General features: G+C 66.9%; 2 protein-coding genes across 4 annotated transcripts; one reads left to right on the forward strand and one right to left on the reverse strand.

Moving 5' to 3' along the window:
- The first annotated feature begins 270 nt into the window (after nucleotides 1–270).
- TMBIM6 (transmembrane BAX inhibitor motif containing 6) lies at nucleotides 271–10,866 on the forward strand. 3 transcript variants are annotated; one of them, XM_029073877.1, is made up of 10 exons: nucleotides 271–294; nucleotides 6,526–6,631; nucleotides 6,794–6,902; nucleotides 7,466–7,586; nucleotides 7,781–7,829; nucleotides 7,919–8,016; nucleotides 8,144–8,223; nucleotides 8,387–8,487; nucleotides 8,701–8,776; nucleotides 9,887–10,866. In XM_029073877.1, exons 2-10 carry the CDS (start codon nucleotides 6,576–6,578, stop codon nucleotides 9,908–9,910), a joined length of 714 nt encoding a protein of 237 aa, XP_028929710.1. In that variant the 5' UTR covers nucleotides 271–294; nucleotides 6,526–6,575; the 3' UTR covers nucleotides 9,911–10,866. The 3 variants fall into 3 exon arrangements, with proteins under 3 accessions (XP_028929710.1, XP_028929712.1, XP_028929711.1); XM_029073879.2 differs by lacking the exon at nucleotides 271–294 and adding an exon at nucleotides 325–412 and having other exon boundaries at nucleotides 9,887–9,910; XM_029073878.2 differs by lacking the exon at nucleotides 271–294 and adding an exon at nucleotides 696–743 and having other exon boundaries at nucleotides 9,887–9,910.
- A 2,090-nt stretch (nucleotides 10,867–12,956) lies between these two features.
- NCKAP5L (NCK associated protein 5 like) lies at nucleotides 12,957–22,039 on the reverse strand. The gene is made up of 15 exons (XM_029072911.2): nucleotides 21,817–22,039; nucleotides 21,156–21,231; nucleotides 20,600–20,719; nucleotides 19,935–20,003; nucleotides 19,792–19,830; nucleotides 19,181–19,300; nucleotides 18,776–18,880; nucleotides 18,223–18,681; nucleotides 17,773–18,168; nucleotides 15,881–17,697; nucleotides 14,694–14,835; nucleotides 14,428–14,509; nucleotides 13,970–14,308; nucleotides 13,696–13,838; nucleotides 12,957–13,394 (listed from the first exon to the last, which is right to left on the reverse strand). Exons 3-15 carry the CDS (start codon nucleotides 20,711–20,713, stop codon nucleotides 13,146–13,148), a joined length of 4,074 nt encoding a protein of 1,357 aa, XP_028928744.1. The 5' UTR covers nucleotides 20,714–20,719; nucleotides 21,156–21,231; nucleotides 21,817–22,039; the 3' UTR covers nucleotides 12,957–13,145.
- Between the last annotated feature and the right edge of the window lie 3,002 nt (nucleotides 22,040–25,041).

The following is a 25,041-nucleotide window of genomic DNA, read 5'->3' on the forward strand; positions in this document are numbered from 1 at the left end:
CGCTCCCGCGCGCGTCCCCGAAGGGGCGGGGCCCGGAGGGCGGCGACGGTTTGCGACGAAGCTGGTTGGCTGCGGGCCGGGAGGATCGACGGCGCCCCGGACCAATGGCCTCGGGGCTAGTGTCCCTTGTTTACGGAGCGGCGGCCAATAGGGAGGCCGGGGCGCGGTCGGTGACCAATGAGAGCGGGGATGGGGCGAGGGCGGGAGGGGGGGGCTGGGTGAAGGGGCCGGGCGGGGCGGAGGACCGTCAGAGGCTCGTCTGTCGCTGAGGAGATCGTGAGGCGGGAGTGACTGGTGAGGAGAGGCAGGCGGGCGGGCCGGCGGGCTCCCACGGCGCTGGGCCTTCCCCTCCGGAGCGGCGGTGCGGGGCTCTCCCCCGTTTCCCCTATCGGCCTCCGGCGGATAACAGGAGGTGGGGGTGGGGCCCCTCGCTTCGCCCGGGGGGGGGGGGGAGGGAAGAAAAAAAAAAGGCCCGGTTGCGCCTGCGCATCGGCGCTGGAGGGGGGCGCGCGCGCGCAAGAGGGGCCCTTGGGGCGTCGGCGCGCGCCCCGCCTCGTGCCCGCGCTCGTGGGGCCCGGGTGACGTCACACTGCCCTGTGACGTCAGGGGGCGGGGGGGAAAAACCGAAAGAAGGGGAGCCCCAGGGACCGGCCGCGGGGGCAAAGGTGACGACTGCGGGGGGGGAGGGGGGCTCCCATCGCTTACTGAGGCCGTTTGATGTCTCCCCCGTCATTCATTCGGAGGTATTGATTCAGCGCTTCCTCGGCGCGGAGCACTGTCCTAAGCGCTTGGAATGGACAATTGGGCGACAGAGTCCACCGACCCTCCCCCCCACCCCGGGGACCCCCCCCATTCATTCATTAGTATTGATGGAGCGCTTCCTACGTGCAGGGCACTGGACTAAGCGCTTGGGATGGACAGATGGGCAACAGAGAGAGCCGGTCCCTGCCCTTTGACGGGCTCACGGTCTAATCGGGGGAGGCGGACGGACAAAAACAAGAGCAATAAATCGAATCAACCGGGGGGGGGGGCGGACCCCCTTTCCCGCCCCAAGGAGGGGACGGGGGAAAACCTCCAAACGCCCCGCGCGGGGAGGGGACGAGCGTCGGATCTCAGTTTAGGCGCCCTGGGATTCTTCGGAAATGGCCGCCTTCAAATGCAGCTTTCTCTTTCGCTCCCGCGGGGGCCGGCCAGGAAAGCTCGGAGGCTCAGCTCCCCGGACTTTGGTCATCGTAATAATGTTGGTATTTGCTAAGCGCTTACTATGTGCAGGGCACTGGTCTAAGCGCTGGGGTAAACAGGGTCATCAGGTTGTCCCACCCAGGACTCGCGGTCTTCATCCCCATTTGACAGATGAGGGGACTGAGGCCCGGAGCAGCGACTTGCCCACAGGCTCCCAGCTAAGTGGCGGAGGCGGGATTCGAAGCCGTGACCCCGGCCTCCCCAGCCCGGCTCTTTCCACCGAGCTGCTCCCCTTCTGTCCCGCTCCCCATCTTCCTGCCGCCCGAACTGTTTCCTAAACTGCCCCCAAGGGTCCGGCTGTGCCCCTGGGGTTAGGGGAGGCGGAGGAGGCCGCGGGTGTCGGAGCCGGGAAGCTTGGCATCGGGGGGGGCGGGGGAGGAAGAGTCGGTTGGCGTTCCAGCCTCCATTCCCCGTGAGCCTTTCCGAGCCGCCGCTCCGGGTCGGGACATTCCCACCCCCAAAACCTCCCTTTTCCCCTTTATCCCTTGGGGAGCACCCCGCCTCTCCACCCGAGCCTGGCCAAGATTCCTGGCGGCCCCTTCAGCTTGCCCACCCCGCGGTGGGTCTGAGCTGACTCCTAAGCAAGAAAGGATCCCCAGGTAGGTTGTTGGGGCAGATCCAGGGTGATCCCGAGGGCCTCTCCCCTTGCCACCCTGTAATAATAATAATGATGGTGGTATTTAAGCGCTTACTATGTGCCAGGCACTGTTCTAAGCGCTGGGGGGAGGCAAGGGGATCAGGTTGTCCCACGTGGGGCTCACAGTCTTAATCCCCGTTTTACAGATGAGGTGACTGAGGCGCAGAGAAGGGAAGTGACTTGCTCAAAGTCACAGAGCTGGCGAGCGGCGCAGGCGGGATTAGAACCCATGACCTCCGACTCCGAAGCCCAGGCTGTTTGCACTGAGCCGCGCTGCTTCTGTACCCACCCCCAGCCCGGTCTGCCGAATTCCAAGGGCGGATGGGAGAAGTGGGGCGGGGGGGCGGCTCGTGACCTCACTCCGCACCCGCCCAAATTCAGGCAGTTCACGCTTGGGGAAGCATCGCCCGCCTGATGCAACGATTGGCGTCGTCAGCTGCGGTTCCGGGGCGACGGGAGTGGGGCGAGGGTCGGGAGCCAACGGGGAGAAGGATCGAGTTAGGGGCGAGGCCTGGGGGGGGCAGGGCGGGGGGGGGGGGTCTGATCCAGCCCCCCCGTCGTACACCCCTCTTCCAATCCAGGATCTGGGACGGTCGGCTCGTTTCTGGGCTGTGCTCAGGGTTCTGGATCGGGGCCAACCCCGCCCCCACGGTCAGGCTCCCTGGGAGTTTTCGGGTTTCCGGGGCCGGAGCCAAGTCAGCCTGCCGGGGGCGGGGGCCTTGGGGAGGTGGGGGGCGGGGGGGCCCCGGTGGGCAGGGGTCCACTTATCGTTCATTGTGGAATGTGATTCAGCGACACGTCAGGCGGCAGGGCGGATTGGAGACGATCCTATCGGATCTTGCCAAAGTCCATGTGAAATCCAGGATCCCCGTGACGGCGGCCATCCTCGCTTCGCTCTCCTCTTGGCCTCCTCTCCAGGAGATTCCTCCCGCGGGGCCCGGCCGGATCCTGGCTTAATAATAATAATAACTTTGGCATTTGTTCAGCGCTTACTGTGTGCCAGGCACTGTAGTAAGCGCCGGGGTGGACACAAGGAAATCGAGTTGGAAACGGTCCCGGTCCTAAGTGGGGCTCACAGTCTCAATCCCCATTTTATAGATGTGGTAACTGAGATACTGAGAAGTGACTTGCCCAGAGTCACCCAGATAAGTGGCAGAGGCAGGATTAGAACCTGTGGCTTCTGACTCCCAGGCCCGGGCTCTTTCCGCTCTGCCGTGCTGCTTCTCTGGATTGGGGCTGCAGCTGGGGACTGGAACTCCGCTCCCCCCCACCCCCCCCAAGCTGTCCAGACCTTTTTTTTTTTAAGCATTTAAGTATTTAAGCATTTAAGTATTTGTTAAACACTTACCCTGTGCCAGACACTGTACTGAGCCCTAAGGTTGATCCAAGCAAATCAGGGTGGACACAATCCCTGTCCTACAAGGGGCTCACAGGCAATCAGTTGTAGCTATTGAGCATTTACTCTACGCAGAGCCCTGTACTAAGCGCTTGGGAGACTACAGTGTAACAATATAATAGACACACCCCCTGCCCACAAAGAGCTTACAGTCTAGTCATTCATTTTAGTCATAATTATTAAGCGCTTACTGTGTGCAGAGCACTCTACTAAGCACTTGGAAAGTGCAATTCAGCAATATAGAGAAACAGTCCCTGCCCTGCCTCCAGTCTAGTCTTCATCCCCATTTTACAGTTGAGGTAATGAGGCACGGAGAATAATGACGGTATTTGTTAAAGCGCTTACTATGTGCCAAGCACTGATCTAAGAGCTGGGATAGATCCAAGGTAATCAGGTTGGACACATGTGGACACAGGCCCCGTCCCACTCGGGGTCCACAGTCTCACTCCGCCTTTTCCAGATGAGATAACTGAGTCAAGTGAAGTGACTTGCCCAAGGTCACACAGCAGGCAAGTGGCAGAGCTGGAATTGGAACCCAGGTCCCTCTGACTCCCAGGCCGGGGCTGTAGCCACTAGGCCACGCTGCTTCTCTCTTCGCTCGTTTCCGTGATGCCGCGGTGGCCCTTCTGGAATGGGAAGCTGGAACTCCGGCCCTTTGGTCCCAGGTGGCGTGAGTCACTGTCCAGGCCGGTGCCTTCCCGTGGGCAGGGCAGGGCAAGGTGGAGCTGACACCGCCCAGCAAAGGACACTTTGGCCTTCCCTAGGCTTCATATCCGGGCCGACGGGCTGAAAATCACCCGCCTCCTCACTGACCCTGAACGTGTAGGCAACACCACCGCGGGCAGGGTGGGATGAGTGTGCGTGTCCCGCCCTGGGACGGGCACGCAGTGGGCATGGGAAAGGATCACTGAGATGAATATGTTTGAAGTCAGGCAGCACAGAGCCAGGTACCCAGAAAGATGCCCTTTCCCTCCCCTCCTCCCCGGGCCAGTGAGCGGGTGGTCCGTCTCTGTCTCCTGGGCCGTGGACCGCCGCGGTGAGGGAGTTTCGCCCCTGGCTCCGTACCCCTTAAGCGCTTTTTTTACTCACCCCAGCCCCGCAGCGCGTATGTACACGTCCTTGTACTGTTTCTCCTCTCTGGGTGACCTGTTTTAAGGCCTGGTTCCCACGTAGACTGTAAGCTCCTTGCGGGTAGGGGTCGCGTCTGCCGACTTGGTCGTATTGGACCGCGCCTCTTTCCCCTCCTGTTTAGTCTGTGAGAGCCCCATAAGGGACGGGGACTCTCTCCACCGGGATTATCGTCCGTCTATCCCAGTGTTTAGGACAGCGTCCGACCCGTAGTGAGCGCTTAACGAGTACCGTTATCGTTACTCTCCCAAATGCGTAGTACAGTGCTCCGCCCACAGTGAGTGGCCAATAAATACCATTGATTGAATTTTTTTAAATGGAATTTAAGCGCTTACGTGTGCCAGGCAATGGGGTAGATACAGGCCGATCGGGCCGGGACAAGTCCCCTTCCCACGTGGGGTTCACATTCTTAATGGTCATTTTACAGATGAGGGAACCGAGGCCCAGACGAGTGAAGTGACTTGCCTGAGGTCACAGAGCAGACGAGGGGCAGAACCGGGATTAGAACCCAGGTCCTTCTGATTCCCGGGCCTGTGCTCAACTCACAAGGCCGCGCTGCTGCTCAGTGAGATTGATTTGGAGCCCTGGTGTTAATCAGTACATAGGACCGACCGACTGACCGGGGACAGAGGAGGTCCCTGGATCGTAACCCTGCCCCACCCCACCCCCGCATTGTCTGAGGGTCACCCGGGGCCTGGTCGGCCGGGCGGTGGTACCCGGGCCCTCTGAACCGCCTGAGGGTCATGTGACCGCCCGCCTCGGATGCCTGCGGTGGCTTCGGCAGCGGTCAGAGGCCCAAAGGGCTTTACGATAGGAGTTCTTGCAGTGCAGCGGTTCCCCTGCGGTGGCTGCGGCCGGGAGGGCGCGGGGACTCCATCTGGCCCAGCCGAGCGGGGCCCGCCGCCTGGGGCCTCACCCGCCCGAGGATCCGGGAGGGGCATGGACAGCTGAAGTGGTAGTGCCAGTTCCCTGGCCTTGCCCTGCCCCTCACTCCTCTCTCCCTCCCCGCCCCGCCCATTTCCCTCTCTCTCCCCCTCCCTCCCTTCCCCCCTCCAGCCCTGCCCCGCCTCCCCTCCTTCAGACTGGCCCGGCCCTGCCCTCGTCTCCTCTCTGTCTCCTCCCTCCCTCCCTCCCTCCCTGTCTGCAGAAGAGTTGCTGCTGTTGGGGGCTGATTGCACGACCATTGCCCACACATCCTCTGGGCTCCCCCGCCCCCCACGGGTTGTTTATCTCCCCGAAGCACGATGTGAAACTGGAAGCAATAGGGGCCGGGGGGAGCCGGGGGGAGCCGTGCCAAGGCGGGGCAGCATCTTGCTTGGGGCCGCCTAGGGACGTCATTAGGGGCTCTAATGACAGCTTTCCACCCGCCGACTCCTGCCACCCCCGGGCCTCTTTACCCCCGGGGGCCTGGTACCCGGAGGCCCCGGGAGGCCGGGCCGGGGTTGGGGCCGGCGCGTAAGAGCCCGCAATCGTTGCACCATCTGGGCTAGGAGGGCCTGCGGTCCCGCCTACGGGGCCAGAGCTCGGCAGGTGGGAAGCGGAGCGGGCCGGAGCGCGAGTCGGCGGGGACCTCCTCAGCCGCCCGGACCTGGAGGAAACAGGTGCCTCGGGGGGTCGGGGGTCCAGCTAACGGCCCTGGGCTCACGCAGAGGAGACGGGTGGCTGAAGCCATTCGGAGAGTCCGCGTCCTGGCCCGGGCCGGGGCCCAGCAGGCGCTAGGTAGGCGTCGGCTGCTCTGCCCCGCCGCGGAGGGGTCCGCGCCGAGGCTGGGGCGGGCGAGCCCTGGCAGCCCTCTGGGCCTGGCCGAAGGGACTTCGGCTCCAATCGCGGGGCGGCCTGGACTCCGCGAGGCCCGTGGCAACCTCTGGGGGAAGGGCGTGGAGCCGGGAGACCACCCGCGGGCTCCGGGCAGGCCAGAGGGGCCCTGAGGTTCGGGGGGCGGTGGGTGGGGGCCAGCAGAGCAGGGATCCTGGGACGCCCTGGCAGGGGCCAGTTTGCTCGTCTTCCCAGGCCGCCCCTTCTTGCGCGTTCCCAGTGGTCCCGGGGCCCCCAGACCCAGCCGGAGGTGGGTGAGTGGGGGTCTTCTCTGTCTCACCATCTCTCTCTCTCTGACCCTCTCCAGCCTTCGGCGCTGTGCAGGGGAAGGCTGCGGGACCCGTCCATTCCGGCACCATGAACGTGTTCGATCGGAAGATCAACTTTGATGCGCTCTTGAAGTTTTCCCACATGTGAGTTTCAACTGTGACTGTGGGGTCACCTGGGGGTTAGCGTGGGCGTTCGCCCGTTCTCTGACTTCCTCCCCGGGATTGTTGAGAAATAAGCGGGGAGGGCTTCTCCCACCCCGAGCCGGCCGGGGGTGGGGGTTGACGGCTTTCTTCCGTCCTCCCCAGCTCCCCGTCCACCCAGCAGCACCTGAAGAAGGTCTATGCCAGCTTCGCCCTGTGCATGTTTGTGGCGGCCGCCGGGGCCTACGTCCATGTGGTCACCCGCTTCGTCCAGGTAAGCGTGGAGGGGAGCGCGCTCGGCTCCCGGCCCTGACAAGAGCCCAGATTCTGATGGCCTCGGACCCCTCCCCTTCTCCCCGGGTCCTGCCCCACCAAGTCGTCGCTGAACCCCTTCCCGCTTGGGGGACCGTGGTGTGGAACTGGGGTTTTCTGTCGATGCCCTCCCGGCCCCCACGTTGAAGGTTTTGAGGAGCGCCCCTGGGCCCGGCTCCATCCCCACAAAGCCCAAGGGGGCTGTGGCCAGGACTCAGGCGGAGGCCACACGTGCACTACCCCCCGGCTCTGGCCCCGGCCCCGTGTAGCCCCATGAGGAGCCATTCTCACCCATCTCCCAGCACTGATGCCCAGAGGGGCCGGGTCACGCCCCCGCCCTCAAACTCAAACTCAAACCCTGTCGCCCGCACCCCCTGCTGCCGGTCCGCCCGGCTGGAGACCGGGGCCCGAGAGCCAACCGGGCCCTCCCCGCCCACCCGAGCAGGGAGCCCGAGGTCCGGGTTGTGGGGGCGGGGGCGGCCGGGAGGACCCTCCCGCACTCACCGGGCCATCCGACTCCCACAGGCCGGCCTGCTCTCGGGCCTGGGCTCCCTGGGGCTGATGCTGTGGCTTCTGGCAACGCCCCACAGCCGGGAGACGGAGCACAAGAGACTGAGCATCCTGGCCGCGTTCGCCTTCCTCACAGGTGCGTGGGGGCCCAGACCCTCGGCTCGGGGCGGAGCGGATCCGGTGGAAGGGAGGGACCGCCCGGTCGCTCCGCGTCAGCGGCGCCGAACGCCGGGGCGAGCGAGGGCTGAGTTCTCCCACCCGGGGTCCACGGTCCGGTTTCTCCGGCCGAACCATTCGGCGCTCACGATGGGTTGGTCTGTTCCTTGATAGGAGTCGGCCTGGGCCCGGCACTGGACCTGTGCATCGCCATCAATCCCAGGTAGGTGCCCCCCGCCTCGCCTCTCCCCGTCCCCCCACAGCCACCCCCAAAAACCGAGCCCCCCACCTCACTCTCCCCTTGCCTTCCAGCATCATCCCCACAGCCTTCGTGGGCACCGCGGTGGTCTTCAGCTGCTTCTCCCTGAGCGCGCTCTACGCCCAGCGACGCAGCTACCTCTTCCTGGGAGGTGAGGCAGCTTCCTCCCCCCGAGCCCCCTCCCCCTCCACTCCCTCCTCGGCCCCTCAGTGTGGGTCCGCGGGCCAAGTAGGCTGACGGTCCGGCCCCTCCCAGCAGGCTCCCGCTTTCTCCCGTAGGAATCTTGATGTCGGCCATGAGCCTGATGGTCCTCTCCTCGCTGGGCAACCTGTTCCTCGGTTCCATGTGGCTCTTCCAGGTGAGGTCCCGTGGCAGGACTGCCCCGCCGGCCGGGCCGGGGGTCGGGAGGGCAGGCGCCTGTCCAGTCGCCCGGGGACCTTTGGGACAGGGATGACCGGGCTCTGGGCTCCTTGTCCTGCCTCCGTCCCGCCAGCGTTGACCTTTTCTCTTGTTCCGGCCAGGTTAACCTGTATGTGGGGCTCGTGGTCATGTGTGGCTTTGTCCTGTTCGATACTCAACTCATCATTGAGAAAGCCGAGAACGGCGACAAGGATTACATCTGGTGAGTCCGGGGATGGGCCCGGAGAGGGGTCGCGGGTCCCACCACCGTCTCCTCTACCTTGACCCCCCACCCCGCACCCCAAAGTCCCAGTAGCTTCCAGACTGGTCCCAGCCGTCCCCTCTGAAAGCCACCCGGGGTCCAGGGTGGTTGCGGAGGCGGAGGCAGGGTGGAGATGTGAGCGATTGCCTCATCTCTCTCTGCCCTCACCACCAGGCACTGCGTCGACCTCTTCCTGGATTTCATCACCCTCTTCAGGAAACTCATGATGATCCTAGCCATGAACGAGAAGGTGAGAGTCGTGTCCTGGTCTGGGTCCTCCCCCCACCGCTCCCGGTGATCAATCCATCCGTGGAATTTGAGTGCTTAATGTGTGCAAGAGCACTGTACTAAACGCTTGAGAGCAGACAATACAATAGAATCTGTGGACACGTTCCCTCCCCACAAATCACAGGGGGAGCCAGTCATCAGAATAATAGGAAGGGGAAATGGCAGAGTGTAAGGTTCTACACATAAGAGCCGTGGGACCGAGACGGTAGGGTGTCAACTGCTTAAGGGGTCGAGATCCACATGCATCAGCAATGCAGGAGGGAGAACGAAGAGGGTGAGGGCTTAGTCAGGGAAGGCCTCTGGGAGGAGACGTGAGTTTTACGAGGATTTTGAGGGCTTTGAAGGCAAGTCCTGGGGTGGAGGGGCCGCAGGGAGGGAACAGGGAAAGTTAACCCGACCCAATATACTTATCTGCGGTGGCTTGCAGCGAGAGAGCTCTAGGTTAGACCGAGAGACCTCAGGGGTTCAGAGAGGAATCCCCTTCCCCCTGGATCTGTGGACTCCTCCCAGGAGGCTGTGGCACTCAACTCTGGGCCCGGGCCCGGACCCTTCCCCGGGGTCTCCGGGCGACTGGCTGGGTGAGCCCTAGGACCTGAAAGAGGTCTGAGGCGTTTGTAAAACGGGGCTCGCCACCCTCCCACACCCCCGTGTCGGCCGGCGCCGTGCCCTGAAGCCCTCGCTCCGAGGCCCCTCCGGGCCCTGAGCGATGCTCCCACCTCACACTGGGGGTTTGGGGATTTGGGGGGGAGGCTGCTGGGAGAGGGTGGGCTGGGTCCGCCCCGCCTCCCGGGGAGGGAGACAATCTGCCCCCAGAGCAGGAGCAGAGACGGGCCACCAGCCACAGGCAGTCCTATCTATCGAGCGCTTCCTGCGTGCAGAGACAGATGGGGTCTGAGCTCAGGCCACGCCCCACCATCAGTAAGGAAGGCGCCGGTGGGGCCTCGGGGTTCCGTGGTTGGGGGCGAATAGGGGACGGGGCTTGAAGGGGGCCGGCCCCCCCCCCCAAAAACAGACCCCTGGCAGGCAGGGCCCGGTGCCAGGCGGCCGCCTGTGACCTCACCTCTCCCTGCAGGACAAGAAGAAGGAGAAGAAGTGAAAAGCCGGCCTGCTGGCCCCGCCCCCCGCCCCGACCACCCACCCCCACCCCTTCCATTTCCTCTTTGCACACATTACAGGTGGCTTGTTCTGTCGTAATGAAAAAGCATCAGAAAAGCTTTTGTACTTGTGGTTTTCTCTGTTTTCAAGGATTTTCTTTGTTCTGGGGTTTTTTGTTTTGTTTTTTAATCAGAAAACTGATTAGCAGAATCCCGGCTGGCGTTTGGCTTCCAGTTCCCTCAGCCTCTTCCCTTCCGAGCCAGCCCCCAGCCCTAGCCCCCAGCCCTAGCCCCAGCCCAGGCTCTGACTCTGACCCTGTCGGTGGCCTAAGGGCCCGGGGAGAGGAGCCGTCCGCTTCCTGGCTCTGCCTCTCTCCTCCCCCGACCAGCCCCCTTCCCGTGACCACAGCCGTCGTTGAGGGCAGGCCCCCGGACCAGCGGACCCCGCAAGGCCCCCGCTGCCCCTCACCAGAGCAGGATGCCGGGGGCTCTGACGGAGGCCAAATCCTACCCCAAAATCCAACCCCGGCTCGGTCAGCGGCCGGCCTTACCAGCCGGCCAGAGCCCTGGGGGTGGGGGGCCTCTGCACTGCCCAACACGTGCTCTCTCTTCTCGGCCCCCTCCTCTCCCCTCCGGCCCCGGGATCAGAGGTCACGACAGCGCAGCCAAACTCTACTCCCCGTGTATGCTTTTTGCTTTTGGCAGAAAGGAGATTTTTCTGTAGCAACAGTGCCAAGAATGACCAGATATCCCAATCTACTTGGAAAAAGAAACGCCTAACAGGTTTTTAATAGTCATCGCCGTGATTTATCACTCTCTCTTCTAGTTCCTTGGTTTCTCAGCCCAGGCTGCTTTCTATAACTCATACTGTGAAGACAAAGGTGTTTTTGATTCAGAAATATATGGAATCAACATAGTCTTAATTTGTAAAAAATAAAAAGAAAAATCCTTACCGTTCTGAGCGCCATCTGTGTGCAGTGGGGACGGGGGGGGGGACGGGGGGAATGCTGAGTCTCTGTGTGTATGTGGCGGGCGGAGGGGGGGAGGTCCCCAGCCTGCCCGTCTTCCTCTCCCCTACCCTCCCACGCCTCCATTCAGACGGAGCAGCTCCGTCGGCCCTTTTCATGAGCCGAATCAGCCTGTGGACTCGACTCCCTTCTTGGAGGCCGGCGGTCCGGCCTACGATAACGATAGTAATAACTGTGGTGTTGGTTAAGCGCTTACTGTGTGCCAGGCACTTTACTAAGCGCTTGGGTGGATACAGACAGATGGGGTTGGACACAGTCCCCAATCCCACATGGCGCTCACAGTCTCCATCTCCATTTTACAGATGAAGTAACAGGCCCAGAGAAGTGAAGCGACTGACCCAGGATCACAGAGCAGACAAGCGGTGGGTCGGAATCAGAACCTTCTGACTCCCGGGCCCGGCCTCTAGCCACTAGGCCCCGCTGCGGCTGGGGGCTGTGTCCAGAGGGGCTGTGGGCAGCAGAGGCGGGGAGGCTCGGATGGGCAGGTGGACTGCCTCCGTCGGAAGGCGTAGGGGTCGAGGGCTGACCCGGGACCCGTACAGGGAACTTTACCCCTTGTCGCCTGGGGTCCTGGTCAATTCCGGCCTAGAGAGGTCCCAAGCGGGAGGCAGGACTGCGTCGGGGTGAGTGTCGGCGTGGGCCCCCTTCCTCGGCCGGGGGGAGGACGAAGAGGAGGGAGGAGGAAGGACGAGGGGAGGAGGAAGATGGAGGGAGGAGGCGGCGGCCGGGCCGTTCTCCCTCCTTCCTCCAGGGGGCGGTGAGGAGCGGCTGCGCGGCCGGCCGGGTCGTTCCCCCTCCTTCCTCCAGGGGGCAGTGAGGAGTGGCGGCGCGGCCCTTCCGGGTCTGCGCGCGCACCCTGCTCCCCCCCTCCCCCGCCCAACTCCTGCCAATTCCCTCCCGCTGGGAGCGGCGGCTGAGGGGTCCCACCGGACGGGTACAGACCCCGAATTCTAACGATTTATTGGCGCCTGTTGACTTGTTTTGATGCCTGCCCCCCACCACCCCCGCCTGCCCCTCTAGACCGCGAGCCCGTTGTGGGCAGGGACTTTCTTTTTTGCCCTGTGGTGCTTCCCAAGCGGTTAGCACGGTGCTGTGCACGCACTAAGTGCTCGGTCAACACGATTGAACGAATAATAATATGGTATTTGTTAAGCGCTTACTATGTGCAGAGCACCGTTCTAAGCGCTGGGGTAGATACAGGGGAATCAGATAGTCCCACGTGAGGCTCACGGTTAATCCCCATTTTACAGATGAGGTCACTGAGCCACAGAGAATAATAATAATGTTGGTATTTGTTAAGCGCTTACTATGTGCAGAGCACTGTTCTAAGCGCTGGGGTAGACACAGGGGAATCAGGTTGTCCCACGTGGGGCTCACAGTCTTAATCCCCATTTTACAGATGAGGGAACTGAGGCACAGAGAAGTTAAGTGACTTGCCCACAGTCACACAGCTGACAAGTGGCAGAGTAGGGATTCGAACCCATGACCTCTGACTCCCAAGCCCAGGCTCTTTTCACTGAGCCACACGAATGACCAGCCACCCCCCCCCCGCCAATCCCCTGCCCCTTTCTGGGCAGATCCAGCCGCTTCGCGCCAGCACGCAAACGCCCCGCTCTGGGACCAACACAGCCCTGAGCCCCCCACCCCTGCCGCCTCACCCCGCTCATCGTTGCAGCTTTGGGGGGAAAAGGGGGGTCCTCCCTCCTCCCCAGCGGTCCCGTTGGAGGGCTTCCTGGGTGCAGACCCCCGGGGGCTCCTCCGTCAAGCGTCAGGCCCCAGGCCCCGGCCCCCAGGCGGACTGACAGAGGACCGGACGCAGGGCAAGGGGACGAATTTAATGTAAAAAAAAGGGCAAAGCGAACCCAGACAGACAGGCGGGGGCGGGGGGGCGGAGGGCACGCAGGGGGCTGCGGCTAGCACCATCGAGAGGGCGGCGGCGGGTCCGGGGGAGGGGGCGGGCCCCCGGGGCGGAGGTGAGGTGGGCAGGGGCAGAGCCGGGACGGAAGGGGGAGGGGGCGGGGGGTGAGGGGTGGGGGTCCAGCACCACAACCAACTTGTGTCCTCGCCCCCAACCCCCTGTGGTAGAGTTGTGGGGGGCTGGGCTGGGCTGAGTCCCTGAGCTGCCAGCGGGGAGCAGGCCCGGCCCCGCGGCAGGCCCGGCGGCGGCAGGCCCGGCCGGCGGTGGAGGGGGCGGGGGGTCCCCCGACGGTCACCCCTGGCTCCCGCAGGAGGACAGGCTGTCGTAGAGGGAGTCGCTGAGGGACTCTGAGTGCTCCAGCCCGGCCTGGCTCCGCGCCCCCGCCGCCCCGTCCTCCCGGCCCGGCCCGTCCGAGCCCGTGGCCGAGCCCCTGGGGGTCCCGCCCTGCCCCGACCCCCCGCAGCCCCCCGAACCCGAGCCCGGGGACGGCGGCAGCAGGCGGCCCGACTCCGACAGCCGGCTCCTCTCCGACGCGGAGGCCTGGGGGACGGAGAGGGGGACGGGGAGAGCCCGCTCAGGGCCGGAGCCGGGGGCGGCGAGCCTCCCGTTTCCGGTGGGTTTCCCCCCGCCGCCTCCCCCACCCCCAGACCTGGTGGGGAGTCTAAGGGGGTGACGGGTCCCGGGCGGGGGTCTCCCCCTCCCCCCGGGGCCAGCCAGTGCGGGCTCTGGCCCCTTCCCCGGGGCCCACGGCAGGGCCTCCCCGTCCCTGGGATCTCCCCACGGGGGCACCGTGCAGGGGTTCCTCCCCCTCCCCGGGGCTCCTCCCCGCGGGGGTCCTCACCGTGGGGGCGCCGTGCAGGGCTTCCAGCGGGTGCTGCGGGCACAGGAAGGCGTCTGCGGCGCTCACGGCCGCGCGCGCGTTGGGAAAGGTCCAGTTCTTGGAGGGTTGGGCCTGCCGCTGACGGCCCGGACCCCCGCACGGTTCTGCCCACACGGCACAGCCCCGTCAGCGGTGGCAGCGGGCACCTCTCCTCCCTGCCCCTCTCCCCCTGCCGCCGCCACCCCGGGCGCCCCCGTGCTCCCGCCCCCACCGTACGACCGGGCCCCTCACCCACCGTCAACGCCCGCCTTGGGGGCGCGGGTCCGGAGGGTGGGCTCGGGCTGGGCGAGGAGGGCGTGGAAGGCGGGCACGCTGCGGCCCCGGCCGGCCGCCAGCAGCTCCTCCACGGCCGGGCCGCCCTCACGCTCCAGCGTGCGGGCGCGGCGCGGGACCTTGGTCAGGGCCGCGGGGCGGGCGCCGGCGGGGGCCGGGAACGGGCCGGGGCCGGGGGGCGGGGGCGGCTCCGGCCGCGGCTTCAGGCGGGGCGGGTTCTTGCCGGGGGTCCCGGCGCAGTAGTCCGGGGGCGGGAAGGTCCCGATGCCGCTGTCCAGAGTGCGCGTCAGGGAGCCGCAGGCTGGGGGTGACACCGAGGCGGCTGTGGGGGGCGGGGCCGGCCAACCGCCCCGACGTCCCCGTCCCCTCCCTTCCCGCTCCGGGAGCCCCGCGGACCCCGCCGGCCCCGCGTCCACCCACCTGTGAAGTGCTGGCAGGGCACCGAGTCGGCCAAGCTGTCGTCGGACGGGACGTCCTCTCGGCTCCCCACCTCCAGGCCCGGCTGCTCGGAGGCCAGAGGCGACCCCCGGGGGGAGAGGGAGGATCTCAAAGCACTTATAGGCAGGCATCTAGAGCCTCCTGCACTCCAAGGGCGGGGACTGCGGGCTCTGCCCCGGACCCTCCGTCCCCCAGAGTCCCGATCCCACCCCTCCCCTCACCCTCCCTCCCGGGCCGCACCCCCTCACCTCGCCGGGTGGCTCCTCGCAGGCTCGCGGGGGGCCGATCAGCCCGTTGCGGGGGCCACGGGGGGACCAGGGGGCCTTGGCGTCGGGGATGTCCACTTTGGGCTCCCGCCAGTTCTCGGAAGGCGGTTCCTTCCCGTCCACCCTGCGGGGGTCGGGGTGGGCGATGCTGGGACGGGGCCACATGCCCGGCCTTCGGCCGCACCCCGCCTCCCGCCGCCCCCCTGAGGCCGGGGGACCACCCGGGCCCCCTCTGGGCTCACGACTCCGGGCCGCAGCCGCCGCCGACTCCTCCGGCCCTGCCCCGACCGCCCTCCCGCCCCCCTTCCTGGCCAGCGAGGGCTCTCAACACTTTTGCTTCCACCTGCCCTGGCCCAGGGAGGCATCGCAGCTGATGGAAGGGTGCTCTGGTCGTCCCCCCCAACACCTTTGTTCCCTAGAGCTTCCTCCTCCTCTTCCTCCTCCCCCGACTCCCTGTGAACCACCACCGCCTCCGCCGCCTCCTGCCTCGGTGCCCGCATCCCACTGGAAGCACCTTGTCCCCTCCTCCTTCACCTGCCGGCCCTCCTCCCGCAGCCCGGCCCACGCACTCCGCTCCTCAAAAGCCAACCTACTCACTGTACTTCAGTCTCCTCTACCTCACCCACCGACCCCTCGGGCCTGGAAAACCCACCCTCTTCATGATTGACTCACTCCCTTTATTCATCCCCGCTTCCCGGCCCCACGGCGCTCATGTCCATATCTGTTTCTTTCTATTAACGTTGGTCTCCCCTTCTAGACTGTCAGCTCACTGTGGGCAGGGAACGGGGTCTTATAGTTCTACTGTATTCTCCCAAGTGCTCAGTACAGTGCTCTGCACCCAGGAAGCACTCAATAAATACGACCTGACTGGGGAAAGGGGAGGAGGGGGCCTCCTTCAGCAGGGATGGGGGAGGCTGGCTTCCTCTTAGCCAATCCTCTTTACTGAGGGCTTACCCAGGCCTCTAGACTGCAAGCTCGTTGTGGGCAGAGAATCTGTCTGTTCTATTATTATACTGTACTTTCACAAGCGCTCAGTACAGCGGTCGAGAAATACAGTTGACTGAATGGTCTCCCACCTCCCAGTACTCCTCCCACTAGGCCACGCTGCTTCTTGAGGGCCCGAGGCGTCGCCACCCGGGGCCGCCGGCCCCCCGCCCCACCCCGCTCACCTGTTGAGCAGCTGCTGCATGAAGGCGTCGGCGGCCACCTCCTGGTACATGACGGTCAGCTGGTGCTGGGTCTGCTCCAGAAGGACGTCGTGCGCGTGGGCGCGGGAGCGGGGCGGGCGGGGTTTGTCCAGCGCGTGCCCGCTCAGGTAGGCTTTCTCCTCCTCCAGCGCACGACGCAGGTCCTCTGCCTTCTCCATGAGCTTGGAGATGTTCAGGCTCTCTGCCTCCAGGTTGCGGGCGGCCAGCTTCACCTCCTTGCTGAGCGGGGAGCCGGCGCCCCCGCCGGGGCCCGCGCCGGCCTCCCGCCGCTCGTCCTTGCCCTTGCCGGGCTCCGCCCGCCGGCTCAGCGCGGGCAGCTTGCTCTTTTTGAGGCCGAACCAGCTGGCCAGGCTGCTGGAGTTCTTGGGCTTGGGCTCGGGCCCCGGCGGGCGGCCCTGACCCCTAAGCACGTTCTCCTCGATGGCCTTCATCACCTTCTCCTCGATGGCCGAGTGCAGCGCCGGGCCCGGGCCCTCGCTCCCAGGTCCCGCCGGGGGCCGGCCCGGGGGCTGGGCCGGGGGCTGGGGTGGCCAGTCTGGGCAGGGGGCACCCCTGCGCCCGCCCCCCGGGGGCCCCTTGGTCTTGGTCTCGTCGGGCCTGGGCGGGGGCGCCGGGCCGGGCCCCGCCTTGGTGGGGGACTTGGAAGGCAGCTTGGTGGGGCTCCCGTGGGGGCTCCTGCTGGCTCGGCCGGGGCCGGGGGCCGGCGGCGGGAGCTTGCTGGGAGTCCGGGGGGGCGGGGGGGCCGGGGGGCAGGGCGCCCCCGTCGGCCGGTTCTTGGCCGGCTCCGCTTTGGTCGGGCAGCCCCGGGCCGGGGCGGGGTCCGAGTCCGGGCGGGGGCCGTCCGCGGTGAGAGAGGAGTAGCCGCCCGGCGGGGGGCCGGGGTCCGGGACCTTGAGGCTGCCGTTGCCCGGGGGCGCCGCCCGGGGGGACGTGGAGGGGGCGTCCCCGGGGCTCGGCCTCCCGGGGGCCCGGGCCCTGTCACCGGCGGGCTTGTCGGGGGAGGGGGCGGGGGCGGAGGCCGGCGCGGGCTCCAGCCCGGCTTTCTGCCTGCCCAGCGCCGTCAGCCTCTCGCGGAAGGGCAGGTGGGCCGGTTCCTGGCCGCGTCTCCCGGTGCCGTTCCCCGGCTTCTTGGGGAGGGAGTGGGGGGCGGGGTCGCGGCCGCCACGCTGAGGGGAGCCCGGCCCCGCCTGCTCGCCGCCCGGGCCCTCGGGGCCGCCGCAGGGGTAAGGGCAGGGGCCCGGCTGGCGGGGGCCGGGCGGGGGGACCGGCTCGGGCCCCTCGCGGGCGGGGGGCGCGCCGCAGGGGGAGACGGGCGGGGCCCGGGCCGGGGGACCGGGAAAGGGACCCGGAGACAGGGCCGGGACGTTCTCGTAGGGGGCGGGGCCAGACCGGCTGCGGGGATCCGGGGAGACGGCGGGTGTCCGGGCGAGCCTGGGGGCCGGGGGCGGGGCGGGGCCGGCCCCCTCCGGGGACAGGTCGGCGTCCGGGGCCCTGCGGCCGAGGAGCGGGGAGTGGAAGAGCTCGGAGCTGCCGTTCCGGCAGGGGATCTTGGAGCCGCGGGGCAGCTGGGGGCTGAGGCGCGGGGCCGGGCCGGGGGCCTGGCAGGGGCTCTGGCAGGGGGCCGGGGCCGGGAGCGGGACGGGCAGGGGGCCCGGCAGCACGTGCTCCAGCCCCGGGGCCGGCAGCTTCAGGAACTTGAGGGCCTTGGAGGGAGAGGGGAGCAGGGGCGGCCGGACGTCGCCCGGGGACGGGGGGCTCGTTTGGAGTTTGCTTTTCACCTGAGATGGAGGAGGGCCGGGCTGGGTGGGGCGGGAGCCCCCGGGGGTCCCGGGGGGCTCCGCGTCTCCCCCCGCCCGGCCGGGGCCCCCGGCGGGAGGGTGCGGGGGCTCGAGGGGGCCGGCGCCCCGGTCCGCCTTGGCCCTGGAGGCGGGGGCCCCCTCCTCGGGGCCGGGGGTGGGGGACCGGCCCAGGAGGTAGGTGAGGGCGGGGTCCGCGGGGAGGGGCCGGGGCGCCGGCCCGCCGCCGCCGTCGCACAGAAAGGTGTGGAGGTAGGACTCGGTGTCCTCCAGCAGCTGCCCCAGCCGCAGCTTCCGCTCGGCCAGCGCCCCGAGCAGGCCGGCCGGCGTCGGGGCCTCGCCAGGCTCGGCCGCCTCGTCCGCCGACGAGGACGGAGAAGAGGAGGCCGGGGACGAGGACGAGGTGGAAGAGGAAGAGGAGGAGGAGGAGGAGGAGCTGCTGCTGGCCGGCTGCTGCGGGGGGGTGGGCCGGGGCGGGGGCTTTCCTCCTCCGTCCTCCTCCTCCTCCTCTTCCTCTTCCTCCTCCTCCTCCCCCTCCCCTTCGTCCCCGCCCGGCGACGGGACCGGCCGAGCCCGGCCCGCGGCGCCGCCCGTCCACCGCAGCAGGTCCCCCAGGCCGCTCTGGGCCAGGAGGAGGCAGGCGGCCCAGGGCTCGGGCGCGGGCAGGGGGGCGGGGCCCGGCTCCGGGGAGCGGACACCGGCACTCTCGCCTGCCCTCCACCTCTGGCCCCCTCCCACGGCCGGGCCCTTGGGCGGACGGTCGGGGGCGCCTGGGTGGGGGTCCCCGGGCCAGCGGCGGGCGTCGCCCCACGGGCTGGGCGGGGGGTGGCCCAGCAGGGGGTCTGCCAGCAAGGGGTCCGCCTCCTCCAGCTTGCGCAGCTCTTCCAGGATCCGGGCCTTCTTCTTCAGGAAGGGCGAGAGCGCGTCCAGCGGGCCCGCGGGGGGTGCCGGCTGCTCCGCGGGCGTCTGGACGGGGCGGAGAGCCGAGTGGCGGGGCGGCGAGGGATTACTCCCTCCCTCTCTTCCGGGCCCGGCCTCCCCCACTGCCACCCCCGCTCACCTCTTTCTGGCCGGTGGGGAGAGTTAGGGGCGACGGGGGGCCCGGGCCGTCCACGGCCTTCGGGGGCGGGGCGGAGACCGGGTCCGGCGGCAGCTGGAGCGGGAGCTGTGGACCAGAGACCCTCAGGCAGCGCTCTCGCCTCCCCCCGCTACCCCTGCCGGGCCAGGGGAGACCCTCCCGCTCCCCGGGACAGCAAGGAGACCCGTCGGTCGGCTCCTCCCTGATGTAGGAGGGCCCGGCTCGCTCGGGACCCCCGGGCCCTGAGGAACAGCACCTGGACCTGTAGTCCCCGGACCAGCACCCCCAGGGCTGGGCCTCCCACTCCCGCCATGCCAGCTGGCCCCGGGCGGCTGCCGTGACACCCTGGAGGTGGGAGGGGGGAGACGGGGGAGGGGGCGACCCCACCTGGGGAGGGGGGCCGGGCCCAAGCTGCAGTTTGTGGTGAAAGAGGTCGCTCAGAGCCTGGTTCTGCCGCTCCAGATCAAACACCCGTTTCTTCAGCTTGACGCACTCTTCCCGCAGGTCCTGGCCGGGAGGGGACGGGCGTGAGGGGGAGGGGGGCAGGGGGCAAGCGCCACAGGCAGGGGACTGGCCCTCCCTCCGTTTGTTCCTCCCTCCGGGGACGAGTCAAACCCTAAGCACCGGAGAGGTGGTCCAGCCAGAGCCGAGAGTCATTGGGGGGAGGGGGAGAGGGGGTTCAGGGCGGCCCACAAGCCAAAATGCCATCAACTGTGGCTCTGAGATTGGTGTGCTGGCGATGGCCCCCACACCGCTGACTCAGATGCCCGGTGCCAGGTGGCCAGGTACATCCTCTCGGCTGTAGGGGAGGAGGGATGTGGAGAATGGAAGCTCAGTGGGAGGAGAGAACTTGTCTACCAACTCTGTTGTATTGTATTCTCCCATGCATTTGGTACAGTGCTCTGCACACAGTAAGGGCTCAATAAATACCATTGTTGATGATGGGAATGATGGAGAGGGGAGGGAGAGGAAGGGAGGGTGTGACTGAGTGGTTCTACCTTCTGGTTCAGAAGGGCCTGCACCACATGGTTGGCAACCTGGCAAGGAGAAGACAGGAAAGCAGCCTCAGAGCAGAGCCCCCTCCCCAAGGCCCGCAGCCCTCCACCCTGGCTCCCCGGCCCCCCTGGCGCCCTGCCCCTACCTCGTCCAGACAGCGTTCGTATGTCTCACGCTGGTTTTCGTTGGCTTGGGCCAGGGCAGAGTTCTCTGCCTGCACAGAGAACAGTGCCTTTGAGGTGGGCCCCAGGTCCTTCCCCCCACCTCCCCTCGGGGGCACCTAGAGCCAAGGGTGCAGAAACAGGGCACGGATTCTTTCCCACCCGGACCCATTCCCCCGGACAACCGGGCGGGTCTCGCCCGACCAGGGGAGCACAGGTCGGGGGTTGTTCCGGGTGAGGATCGGGGTCCGGGTCGGGCTCGGGGCTTTGAGGTGCCTGGCCCGGGGGAGCGGGGTGGAGCAGCCCAGCTCCCAGGCTCTCCTGCCGGCCACCTCAGTCCCCTCGGGGCATCCGATAAAGGGGAAGATGGGAAGGGGCAGGACAAGAGACCCTCTGCCGCCTAAGCCCCTCGCTTCCTGATGTTGGGGTCCACAGTCCAGCCTGCTCAGCTGATACGGTCCCCCTTTCCCAGGAGACTCGGGGGCCTGGGGGCTTGAGTGTCCAGGGATCTGGATACCCAACGACCCAGGGATCCTGGGGTCTGGAAGCTCAAGGGTCCAGAAGCTCGTGGCTCCGGGGAGGATGGGGGTCCAAGGGTCCCGAGCTTCAGGGTTCGGGATCCCGGGGGTTGGGTCCGGCCCGGACACACCTCCAACTGGCGCAGCCGCTGCAGCAGGTCTGGACCGCCCCCCGCCGGCTCGGGGCCGCCGTCTCCCGGCCGGGCATCTCCCCGCAGCGGTGGCGACTCGGCTGCTTCGGACATCGCGCCCTAAGGGGAGGGTGGCGGTGGGAGGGAAGGAGACACAGAGAGACAGAAAGATAGGAGGGGAGTCAGCGCAATCGAACCGTGAACCCTCTGGGCTGGGGGTGGTCATCTCTTCACGAGTGGGTCCCAGTCCCCCTGGCCTCCCCTCCAGTGGCCCCTTGCCCAAAGCTGAGCCACAGTGACCCCCTCTCATTCCCCAGAACCACAGTGGGGCAGGGGTGGGAGCAGTTCGCTCACTCTCCATCTCCCCAGGGACCTCAGGGAGAGCAGAGAGGCCAGGCTGGTCCACTGGGGATTCCCCCCTGCTGCCCACGCCCTGGCCCCAACCCCCCTCACTCCCACCACCTACTGCAGCCTTTTGCCCAGCCCCCGACACCCCACTTCGCCCCTGGGATGTCATGGGAAGCTGGCCGGGGGCAGAGCTCAGGGAGCTCCTTACCGCTGTCCAGACGGGCTGGCCCGGTCACCACGTTGCCATGGCTCCAGCGTTCAGCTCTCCCAAATCACCTCGACTGCTGTGGGGAAGGGGATGGGGGGAGGGGAGGGGTCCCGGTCAGTCTTGTCTCTGGGCCTTTGGACTGGAAGGGTGAGTCCTCTACCCCACCCCCCTCGCCCTTGGCCGGAGCTGAGCCACCAGCAGAAGCAGAGAGATAAACAGGGTGGGGCAGCTCAGCATGGTGGGGGGACTGAGAGAGGGGCAGTTCTGTCCTCCTAGGGAAGACCACCCCCAAGGCAGAGGTGGTGGGGGGAGGGGGTCAGTTGCCAGGCTCGGTCCAGGGGCACAGCCTCCGACGGATGGTTCCCACCAGGTTGTCCCAGTAGACGAGCGCTTAGTATAGAACTCCCCACCCAGTAAGCACTCAATAAATACGACTGGATTGGTCAACAGATAAACCAGACTGGTTTAGGGGTCTGGGGTAGCTCCTGCCCTTGCCACCAGCCCCATCCCCCTCAGGGACCCCGATGCTGGGACAACAGATGCTGAGTAGCCTCGGGCAGGCTGTTCCCCTCTCCTCCTGCCCCTTGGGGTCAACGTGTCACTCCCCCTGCCCCCAAGCCAGAGGGTGAGGGAGAAGGAGACTGTGGGTTGGCAGACTCACAAATGCAGCATCCCTTGGCACAAGGACTTGCCACGGAGACTTCAGGGTGAAAAGAGAGAGACTGAACTGAGCAGCACCCCTTGCCCTTCGCCCTTTCTGAAATGAGGTCAGGCCCAGGATCGCACCCATGAAGATGGAGAAACGTGGGCCTGCTGCCCTCCCTCTCCGGTTCATTCAATCGTCTTTATTGAGTGCTTACTGTGTGCAGGGCACTTGTACTGAGTGCTTGGGAGACTACAATAGAACAGACAGACATGTTCCCTACCTCCAGTGAGTTTACAGTCTAGAGGCTTGGATCTCCTGGGGTCCTGCTGACCCCCACACGCCCCTCCCCTCATTGGGAGACCGGGAGTCCCGTCCCCCAACTTCGCTGGTCTAGGCTCTGGGGAGGATCATCCCTCAATGCAATTCGCTCCTCGGGGCTCCCTCCTCCTGGTCCATCTCCCCAAACCCACGCTGCTTCAACTTGCCTGTCAGATGACTTCAAATCGGGCGCCCCCTCCCCCTCCACCGCCCCCATCTCTGACCTGCGACCTCCACCGTCTCCCACCTCTGAGCAGACCTCAGCAGAAGCCGCCCTGGGCGGCAAGGCCCGACCCTCTGGCCCCGGCTGGACCTTCCGGCCCCGGCCGGACCCTCTGCCCGGACCTCCCCACAGAGGCCGCTTCCGGGCCTTGTTTCCGGGGGTCCCAGGCCCTCCCGCCTCCCCGACCCCCCCCATTTCCCCTGCTAAGGAGGGGGGGTGGGATTCGGCCCCAAGATTTCCGGGAGGGCGGGGAGAGAGCAAGCAGCAGATGGAAAGGAAAGAGACTCCTTCCAGACCCATTCCCTCCTCCAGCAGCAGCTACTGATGGACACTAGGAACTGAGGTAAGGGGGGCGAGGGGAAAGAAAGGTTGGCTCCTCTCTGCCCTTTCCCCATATTGAAGCCCCCCTGCCGTGTGTGTGTGTGTGTGTGGCGAGGGGTCTGTTCCCACCCCGTCCCTCCCCCTCCTGCAGTATGTTTGGGCTGGGGGGTTGGGGGGGCAGGGTCGGGGGTGTTGAGAGGAGCAGGAGACGGCAGCAGGGGCCCAATTCAGCTGTTCAGAGGATGTCTGGTCCCTGGACCCTAAGCCAGAACGGCTGGGTCCCCCACACCGGAGTCTCTGGGTTCGGTGAGCCGGGGGCCGGGCCCATGGGCAAATCTGGGGCAAATCCCACAGAACTGCCGGCCAGCTCCCCCGCAACTCCCAGACCTGACCGGTCTCCCCGGGTCCCGCCAGGGCCCCCTCCGCCCCCCGCCCCGGAGAGCCCCTCGTGGGACCGGGCTGACCTGAAGCCGGGGGAGGTCCCCAGGAACGGGTCTGGAGCGGTCACGCGGCTCCGGCAGGACCCAGGGCTGGGCGGAGGGGCGGAGGGGCGGAGGGTCTGCTCCCGCCCAGCGCAGGCAGGAGGACAGCTGGACCGGGCGCCCGGCCGGCAGCCCCCACCTCCTCCGTCCCCCCGACCCAGCAGCTGGCGCCGGCCCAGAGCCGGCCCCAATCAGCAGCTGGAGGAGGGGTGAGTGGGGAGGGTGAGTAGGGACCGTGGGGAGGCCGCCCCGGCTGGCGGGGGGAGGGGGGCGCGGGGTTGAGCCCCCCGGAGTCCTAGCGGCCGCCAGGGCTGCCCGGCCCCCTCCCCCCGGACCCCCCTAGCCCCACTGCTGCCCCTTGCTGGGGAAGCAGCCCCAGAGGGGGGCGGTGGGGACACAGATGGAGGCGGCGGGAGGGGCCGGAAACTCGCTCAGATGAAAAAGCAAAATCCCACCTCCCACCCGACTCCAACTGTTCCTCAAGGCCGATCCTTCATCTCTCCCTATGTGTCTGTCGCCAGCACCCCCCCCCCCACTTCTTATTTTTAGATTGCGAGCCCCCCAAGGGGCAGGAGCCGTGTCTAATTCACACCTGTGTACTCTTTCCCAATGCTTGGTAGAGTGCTCTGCACAGCAAGCGCTTAATAAATACTCTTTTTTTTTTTAATGGCAATTGTATTAGATCTGGGATAGACACATATTAATCAGGTTGGACACAGTCCCTGTCCCACAGAGGGCTCACAGCCGTAATCCCCATGCCACAGATGAGGTCACTGAGGCATAGAGAAGCAAAATGACTTGCCCAAGGTCACACAGCAGCCAAGTGGCAAAGCAAGGATTAGAATCCAGCATCTATCCACACTGCTTCTCTGTTACTCCTCCTCTTCCTGCGTCCTCCCTCCCTCCCCTCGGATGCCCAGAAGCACGGCCCCCGACACCCACCCTTTCTCCCCCAAGCCGGAGCCCCAGGATGACCTGGAGGGGACAACCCCTACCCCCAGTGCCCCATCTGGCACCCGGAGGCCCCTCCCCCAGGGACCCAGCAGCCTCTAGCGCCAAGCCGGGCTTCTCCACTGCAACGCCAAGGCCCCCCACTCCACTACGCACCCGAGGGTCAGGCCCCGGGGGTCAAGCTCTGTCCACTACACCCCGGGGTCAACCCCCCCACACCTCCACCGGGCCCCAGGCAGGCGAGCTAACAGCTGCCGGCGGGGGGGGGGAGCTGGGGACAGAACACTGCATTTATTTATAGCAGAGGCGACATGCACAGTCTGCATGCCCCCCCCCCAAAAGACCCCGGGGGCAACCCACGCTGGGGGTGCTTGGGGCTGGATAGGCCACATCTGGGCACCCCCTTGAGGACTCTCAAAGTCTGGGGGCGGCTTCCCCAGCCCCGTCTGTGCGGGTTCCCTGGCCCGAGGGCACACAGGGGCCCCGAAGGCGGAGGGGAGCCTGGGGCGGGGGTCGGGACGGAGAGTCACCGGCCAGAAATGCCGCCCAGCCCGCCTAGCCGCCCATCAGCCGGCCGGGCCCGGCCCGCCACCCCCAGGCTCCCGGGCCCCGTAAACCGGGTGCCAGCCCCCAGCGCTGCGGGAGGAGGCCGGTCCGGGGAAGGTCGACGCTGCCTGCCGGCCGGGCGGCCCCCCCAGAGGCCGCAGGCCCTGGCACACCGCACCGCTCGGCCACGTCCCCGACCGGTGGCCCCGGGCGACCCGGCGGGCAGGCGTGGGTGGGTACCACCCCAGGGTAGCGGCGCCGCTGTCCGTCAGAGTCTCTGGGCAGTCCCGGCCCGCCGGGCTCGGCCCCCCGCGAGCTCCCCTCTCCGGGCCGGGGTCCCGCTCACCCGGAGGGGCGTCCTGGCCCGCGGCCCCGGCTTCCCTGGAAACAACAGGAAAC

The sequence above is a fragment of the Ornithorhynchus anatinus genome, chromosome 10, assembly GCF_004115215.2.
Source record: "Ornithorhynchus anatinus isolate Pmale09 chromosome 10, mOrnAna1.pri.v4, whole genome shotgun sequence".
Lineage (NCBI taxonomy): Eukaryota > Metazoa > Chordata > Mammalia > Monotremata > Ornithorhynchidae > Ornithorhynchus > Ornithorhynchus anatinus.